General features: G+C 39.7%; 1 protein-coding gene across 7 annotated transcripts in view; it reads right to left on the bottom strand.

Moving 5' to 3' along the window:
• Window positions 1-17: 17 nt before the first annotated feature.
• Window positions 18-8,314, bottom strand: part of CARHSP1 (calcium regulated heat stable protein 1) — a 97,863-nt gene continuing 89,566 nt past the window's right edge. For all 7 annotated transcript variants that reach the window (XM_056533728.1, XM_056533732.1, XM_056533729.1 and 4 more), the window contains 2 exons: window positions 3,813-3,935; window positions 18-890 (listed from right to left, as the gene is read on the bottom strand). In XM_056533728.1, coding sequence (XP_056389703.1) covers window positions 728-890; window positions 3,813-3,935 — 286 coding nt within the window. In that variant the 3' untranslated portion in view covers window positions 18-727. The remainder of the gene's footprint in view (window positions 891-3,812; window positions 3,936-8,314) is intronic.

Below are 8,314 nucleotides of genomic sequence, written 5' to 3'. Positions count from 1 at the left end.
CTTTACTTGTCTTTATTGCTTCAGATTGGAAAACGTCATCACACATCCAGTAGACAGGTTATAATGCTAGATAAGTGAATGGAGCAGTGGTACTGAATGGAACAGCTGAGCCCATAGCAACCAATCAGATCGCTTCTTTCATTTTTGCAGAGACCTTGTTAAAAGTGAAAGAAGCGATCTGATTGGTTGCTAGGGGCAACTGGGGAACTTTTCCTCTGGACAAGTTTTGATAAATCTCCCCACTGTCCTCTAATAACTTTATTCTTAACATTTTCATTAACTCAGTCATCATTTATAGAACTTTATTACATAAAATGCAATTATTTATTGAAGACAAAACATATCAGAAAATAGTTAGATATTCCTGTGTTACTAAAAGTCTGCATCAGTATAGCACACTTTTTTGTGCATAATAAACAAAAGTATCGCCACTGTATAACACCTGAACCATACAATTTCTAGCATCTAGAATACCATTCCCGTTCAATGTGCTGCTATCTGAAGTCACAGCAGCATAGCGGCACAGTTTACAACCCCTAGACCTAATTCAGAACAACAAACAGCTATAGGAAAATAAGGCAGTGTATTGGAAAAGCATAAATGTAGAATCCAGTGCAACCATTGTGAGAATGTTCATGGGTAATAGCTTTATGTGGTAGCAAAGAATGTATGTTATCAAACAATGGCGTCTAAGAAAAAAAAAAAAAGTGATGCTAGCTACACAAATCTAAGAAGTGATGATATGTCCAGACCATGTCTCGTGCTTTGTTCCAGGAGCTAAATGGGTTATCACAACTTCCACCGCTTGTTTTTTCTCATGTTTCGGAGGAATGGAGCAAACTTTGTAAGTGACTTCATCACCTTCTACAGGGACATATTCTCCTTCAATACTGTCAAAGGGAAACAAAAAAAGAAGAAAGGAGATTTGTTAAACAAAATGTCCTTCAAATACAGAAGTAGGTAAGCCAAAATTAGGGGTGGAGCAGGTGAAGGAAAAAAAGACAAAACACTTTGAACCCGTTCCTTGCTCTGGCATACAAATACTGACCATAATACTGCTACATGAAATTGGCCTTAGACTGTATTATGGCTGTGTATTTCCCCTCAAATAATGACACAGGAATACCCGCACTGAATGTTAAAGGGGTACTCCGGATGAAACTTTTTTTTTTTATCCACTGGTGCCAGAAAGTTAAACAGGTTTGTAAATTACTTCTATTAAAAAATCTTAATCCTTCTAGTACTTATTTGCCGTTGAATACTACAGAGGAAATTCTTTTCTTTTTGCAACACAGAGCTCTCTGCTGACATCATGACCACAGTGCTCTCTGCCGACATCTCTGTCCATTTTAAGAACTGTGCAGAGCAGAAGAAAATCCCCATAGCAAACATTTTCTGCTCTGGACAGTTCCTAAAATGGGTAGAGATGTCAGCAGAGAGCTCTGTGTTCCAAAAAGAAAAGAATTTCCTCTTTAGTATTCAGCAGCTAATAACTACTGGAAGGATTAAGATATTTTTTTTAATATAAGTCATTTACTAATCTGTTTAACTTTTAATTTAAAGAAAAAAGGTTTCTACCGGAGTACCCCTTTAATGGATCAAAGTTTTGCTTAATACCAAAGACCAACTCTTTTTGAAGCTAAAAATACATGGTGCTACAGGTATACAGTCACACATTTTCAGCTGTCCTCTTTTGCCAAGAAAACTGCATTTTTAGAACAAAAGATGGCTACAAAAAAAAGGGGACAATTTTTGCACCTAAAAAGACAAGTCCAAAAACTGTGTATGTAAACATAGCCTTATAAAAGGGAGTCATGACAAAACCCCTATGCACACAGACTAATTGCTGCCAACATATCCCTACTTTATATTTACTATTGTGAGTGCATTCAGGTATTGTGTAGATCACTATGTCTAACTGATCAAAAGTGGTGTTTGACATATCACAGGAGTTTTTTTTTTATTCCCATATAATGCTGTCTCAACACCAGAGTTCCTGTTGTGTCATTGGATTCATCCCAGCTCAGCTGCAGTAGTTAAATGTATGTATGCAGCAAACTCATGAGACTACCAGTCTGACAACCAATGAATAACATGCTTCAACCATGTAGACAGGATATTAGTCTGTATTGTGTTTCAGCTCCACTCTACTTGTTTATGTCACCTAGAAGGATAGCAGTGATATCTACTCTTCTCTGTGTAAGAGCTGACAGGGAGAGAGATTCTTAACAAGGAGACAGGCTGAAGTTGTGTCTCATATGGCACTGTATAGTGTGAGCAGGCTGAAGTTGTGTCTCATATGGCACTGTAAAATGCAGTCATAAGGACTCCACCCTATCTGCAAAGCCAGATGCATTATGGGTAATGTAGGCTGAATTGGAAAACCATGTCAGAGGGAAACTATGCCACAACAACTAAAATAGGTATACAAAAGAACCTTTGCATTACTGCTTAAAGGGATACTCCGGTGAAAACCTTTTTTCTTTTAAATCAACTGGTGGCAGAAAGTTAAACATATTTGTAAATTACTCCTATTAAAAAATCTTAATCCTTCCAGTACTTATTAGCTGCTGAATGCTGCAGCGGAAATTCCTTTCTTTTTGGAACACTGATGACATCACGAGCACAGTGCTCTCTGCTGACATCTCTGTCAATTTTAGCAACCATGCATAGCAGATGTATGCTAAGGGCAGCATGGTGGCTCAGTGGTTAGCACTGCTGCCTTGCAGTGCTGGGGACTTGGGTTCAAATCCCACTAAGGACAACAATAAATAAAGCGTTATTATTATTATAATAACATCAGCAGAGAGAACTGTGCTCGTGATGTCATCAGAGAGCATTCCAAAAGGAAAATAATTTCCTCTGTAGTATTCAGCAGCTAATAAGTACATGAAGGATTAAAACATTTTAATAGAAGTAATTTACAAACATGTTTAACTTTCTGCCACCAGTTGATTTGAAAGAAAAAAGGTTATCACCGGAGTACCCCTTTAAAGGAGTAAGTTGTGTAGCCAAAGGCAGAAGTTGTGTAGCTAAAAAGCATTTCCAGTCAGACATTGTGGTCTTTGCTGCCACCATGTCAGACATTTTCCAGAACATAAGTTAATCCCCATGAACAGATGTGACCGCAGAGAGCACCATATATGACTGGAAAGACCTTTGGCCAGTTTTTTGACTAACTTTATTGACCTAATATTAAAGTGGTGTTTTAAATTACTATCCCTGTTATCCAGCCAGTCACACATTTGTGTAACTCCCATTAATGGGAGTTACACAAAACCGTAGTCCCACGAGCTCCCTGAGTTAATAAGTGCTGCATCGTTTAGTCGGAAATAATAGAACAGTGGAATTGTTTTTCTCACTTTTACAATAGACTCAAATACAGCTACAGAATAAATATACTACTGTTTACCACTTGAATATACTGTATGAAAAACTAACCAAACCACAGAAAATCATAACTGAAAATGATGATCATCAAGTAAAACAAATGGAGGTTTATGACCTTATAAATAACTGATGTGGAACCATTGTTAGATTTAATGGCCGCCTGCTTCCCAGCTGTACAGGATATAGAGTGCATCTATCAATCTTGGAATAGTCAGCAAGCCCACAGCTAATAATGAATGGTAATGCAACCACTGGCACTGAAGTGGAACAAGCCTTTGAATCATATCCCAGGATGCTCAGAAGATGAAAGAGGAGCCATGAGAATGTTAAGTGCAACACTCTGTATGTAAACTGTATGCTCATGCATGTGTTTAGATGATCTGTGTCCCACTATTCATAGAGATAACCGCCACTATACTTACTCGGAAATGTGTACAAAGATATCTGCCCCTCCATCTTCGGGTGTGATGAAGCCATGTCCTTTAGAGCGGCAGAAGGATTTACACACTCCTTTATACACTGGTCCTTCAGAAGCTCGGACAGTTCTGTGAGATAGAAAGGAGCATGAAGAACAGCAGCAAAATAAGGTTTTACATAAACAGAGGAAAATGACAAAACATCAGCGAATAAGTCCATCAGGCACGGTATAGATACATTGTACAGTACATGGTTTACACTTATGTTTATGAGGCTTGAAGCGAACTTGTCATGAAATATTATTTACTCTGATATGCTCAGGTGTTTCAGAGAAATCATAGTTTTAAACATAAGTAGTCATTGTGGCGTTCCCTGGTGGCTACTCCCTGCACCGCTGGCTTTGAGTGACCCGACTTGTGTACAGGGAGAGATGAACACAAACCAAGTGATCCTCACTTTAATTATACATATGTAAACGGCAATCTGAGACAGCCTTGTACTGGACCATTTAATGTATAACCAAAAAAGAAGGTACCAGTAAAACACTGTCCTGCACCTCCGTCCCACTATCCTCCCCCACCCACAGTCAGGCAGCTAGCTGGGTTACAGTTAGAAAACGGGGTAGAGTTAAAGCTGTCAGGGAGGCTAGTCCTGAACTGGCACACCCCAACAAGTTTGCCCAGTTGGGGGATGCCATTTCAGAGCTACCAGTACTGCAGCAGGACTCCACCTCTGACCGACAGGGGGGGCTGCTCCAGTAAGGAGGAGTGCAGGGCAGGCCAGAAAGGTTCTGGTAGTGGGGGGGACTCAATTATTTGGGGAACAGACAGGGCGATCTGTCACAAAGACCGTGATCACCGAACAGTGTGTTGTCTTCCTGGCGCTCAAGTTCGGCACATCGCGGATCGGGTTGACAGGTTGCTGGGTGGGGCTGGAGAGGACCCAGCAGTAATGGTACATATTGGCACCAATGAAAAAAGTAAGAGGTAGGTGAAGTGTCCTTAAAAATGATTTCAGGGACTTAGGCCACAAGCTTAAGGCAAGGTCCTCCAAGGTAGTATTTTCTGAAATATTACCTGTACCATGAGCCACACCAGAGAGGCAGCGGGAGATTAGGAAGGTAAACAAGTGGCTCAGAAGCTGGTGTAGGAAGGAGGGGTTTGGGTTCATGGAAAACTGGGCCAACTTCACTGTTGGATATTGGCTCTACCGTAGGGACGGGCTGCATTTCAATGGGAAGGGTGCAGCTGTGCTTGGGGAGAAGATGGCTAGAAGGGTGCAGGATTGTTTAAACTATGGACTGGGGGGGGAGGGAACCTACAACATACAGGGGGAAGATAGTGAATATAGAGAGGGTGGACTTATCAATGTACCTGGGGGGGTTGGAGCGGAGGTAGGGGTTAGAATAGTTAATATGGATAGGCATCTTAGGGGAAAAAAAAAAAAAACATACATCATTGAATTGCATGTTGACTAATGCCAGAAGTCTGACCAATAAAACTGACGAACTGGAGTGGTTGATGTCTTAGGAGGATTATGACATAGTGGGTATAACAGAGATTTGGTTGGACAATAGCTGTGACTGGGCGGTCAACATACAGGGTTATAGTCTATTTAGGAAGGATCGGACAAAACGGAAAGGGGGAGGAGTTTGTCTTTATGTGAAGTCCAGTCTGAAGGCCGCACTGCGGGAGGATATATGGGCGGGAAACGATAATGTGGAGGCATTATGGGTAGAAATATATGGAGATAACAATTAAAAAATCTGCTAGGGGTTTGCTCTAAGCCACGAAACATAATGGAAGAGGCAGAAGATCAATTACTGAGGCAAATAAACAAGGCAACAAATCAGAAGGAGGTGATAATAATGGGGGACTTTAACTATCCTGATATAAACTGGGAGACCGAGACATGTGAGCCTTAAAGGAAACAGGTTTCTGACTATAGCTAAAGACCATTATCTGTCCCAAGTGGTGCAGAGCCCACCCTACTAGACTTAAAGGGGTACTCCCCGGAAAACATTTTATTTTTTTTAATCAACTGGTGCCAGAAAGTTTAACAGATTTGTAAATGAATTCTATTTAAAAATCTTAATCCTTCCAGTACTTATCAGCTGCTGTATGTTCCAGAGAAAGTTCTCTTTTTTAATTATCTTTCTGTCTGACCACAGTGCTCTCTTCTGACACCTCTGTTCATGTCAGGAACAATCCAGAGCAGGAGCAAATCTCCGAAGCAAACGTCTCCTGCTCCGGACAATTCCTAAAATGGACAGATGTGTCAGCAGAGCGTGGTGTGGTCAGACAGAAATTCAAAGAAGAAAATAACTTTCTGTGGAATTTATAAATCTGTTTAACTTCCTGGCACCAGTTGATTTAAAAAATTTTTTTTTTTCCAGGGGAGTACCCCTTTAATATTAACCAACAGACCTGAGAGTAACTAATGTGCAGGTAGACGGACACCTAGGAAATAGTGATCATAATAGAATACATTATAACTTGCTCTTCAATAAGGGAATCTCTCGAGGGGCCATAAGAACAATGAACTTTAGGCAGGCAAAGTTTGATCAAGTCAGAGAAGCCCTTAACAATATAAAATGGGATACTGTCCTCAAAAACAAGAATACTGACACTAAATGGGAACATTTTAAGAATATTTTAAATTCTCACTGTAAGATGTATATACCTTATGGGAATAAAAGGGTCAGAAATACAAGAAAACCAATATGGATGAATAAAAATGTTAAAGGGGTACTTCCATGGAAAACTTTTTTTTTATTTTTATTTTTTAAATCAACTGGTGCCAGAAAGTTAAACAGATTTGTAAATTACTTCTATTAAAAAATCTTAATCATTCCAGTACTTATTAGCTGCTGAATACTACGGAGGAAATGGTTTTCTTTTTGGAACACAGAGCTCTCTGCTGACATCGTGACCACAGTGCTCTCTGCTGACATCTCTGTCCATTTTAGGAACTGTCTAGAGCAGCATATGTTTGCTATGGGGATTTTGTCCTACTCTGGATAGTTCTTAAAATGGACAGAGATGTCAGCAGAGAGCACTGTGGTCATGATGTCAGCAGAAAGCTCTGTGTTCCAAAAAGAAAACCCATTTCCTCTTTGGTATTCAGCAGCTAATAAGTACTGGAAGGATTAAGATTTTTTTTAATAGAAGTAAGTTACAAATCTGTTTAACTTTGTGGCACCAGTTGATTTAAAAAAAAAAGTTTTCCATGGAAGTACCATTTTCAAGGGAACAATAAATGACAAAAATCAATTAAACTACTAAAACAGGATGGCAGTGTAGAAGCATTAAAAAGCTATAGAAAAAAAGTGTAAATGATGTAAAAAAAAAAAAATGAAAAAAGCCGCAAAAATAGAGACAGAAAGACTCATTGCCAAAGAGAGTAAAACTAACCCCAAAATGTTCTTTAACTATATAAATAGCAAAAAGGTCAAAAATGAAAGTGTAGGCCCTTTAAAAAATGATGAGGAAAAAATTATAGACAGGAAGCAAATATATTAAATTCTTCTCATCTGTATTCACCGAGGAAAATGAAATGCCAGGTGAAATACAGCAAGATAAGGTAAACGCCCCAGTACAAGTCACCTGTCTAACCCAGAAGGGAAGGAATCAAAATAGACAAATCACCAGGCCCAGATGGTATTTACCCCCGTGTTCTAAAGGAATAAAGTAATGTAATAGGCAGACCCCTATTTTTAATATTCAGGGACTCTAGTGACAGGGACTGTTCCCCAGAACTGGCACATGGCAAATGTGGTGCAAATATTTAAAAAGGGGACAAAAGGTGACCCCCGGAATTATAGACCTGTTTGTTTAACCTTCGTTGTATATGTAAATTGTTTGAGGGTTTTCTAAGAGATGCTATTTTGAAGTATCTTGATAAAAATAAATGTATGACTCCATATCAGCATGGCTTTATGAGGGATCGGTCCTGTCAAACTAACCTGATCAGCTTCTATGAGGAGGTGAGCTCCAGACTGGACCAGGGGGAATCGCTGGATGTCCATATCTGGATTTTTCCAAAACATTTGATACGGTGCCACATAAAAGGTTGGTGCATAAAATGAGAAGGATTGGGCCGGGGAGAATGCATGTAAGTGGGTAAGTAACTGACTCTGTGATAGGAAACAGAGGGTGGTTATTAATGGTACTTATTCTGATTGGGTGACTGACCCCTGTTATACCCCACTAGTAAAAGTGTTGGTTCCGGTCCTATTTTATATATTCATTAATGACCTTGTAGAGGGGTTGAATAGTAAAGTAGCAATCTTTGCAGATGATACTAAACTCTGTAAAGCGGTAAACACAATAGAGGACAGTGCACTGTTACAAATGGATCTGGATAGGTTGGAGGTTTGGGCTGGGAAGTGGCAGATGAGGTTCAACTCTGATAAAAGCAAGGTTACGCACATGGGGAGGAAAAATCCGGGCTGGGATTATGTATTAAATGGGAGCACACTTGGGACGACTGACGTGGAAAAGGATTT

Source organism: Hyla sarda, chromosome 8 (genome assembly GCF_029499605.1).
Source record: "Hyla sarda isolate aHylSar1 chromosome 8, aHylSar1.hap1, whole genome shotgun sequence".
Lineage (NCBI taxonomy): Eukaryota > Metazoa > Chordata > Amphibia > Anura > Hylidae > Hyla > Hyla sarda.
This window is presented reverse-complemented; position numbering and strand designations above follow the sequence as displayed.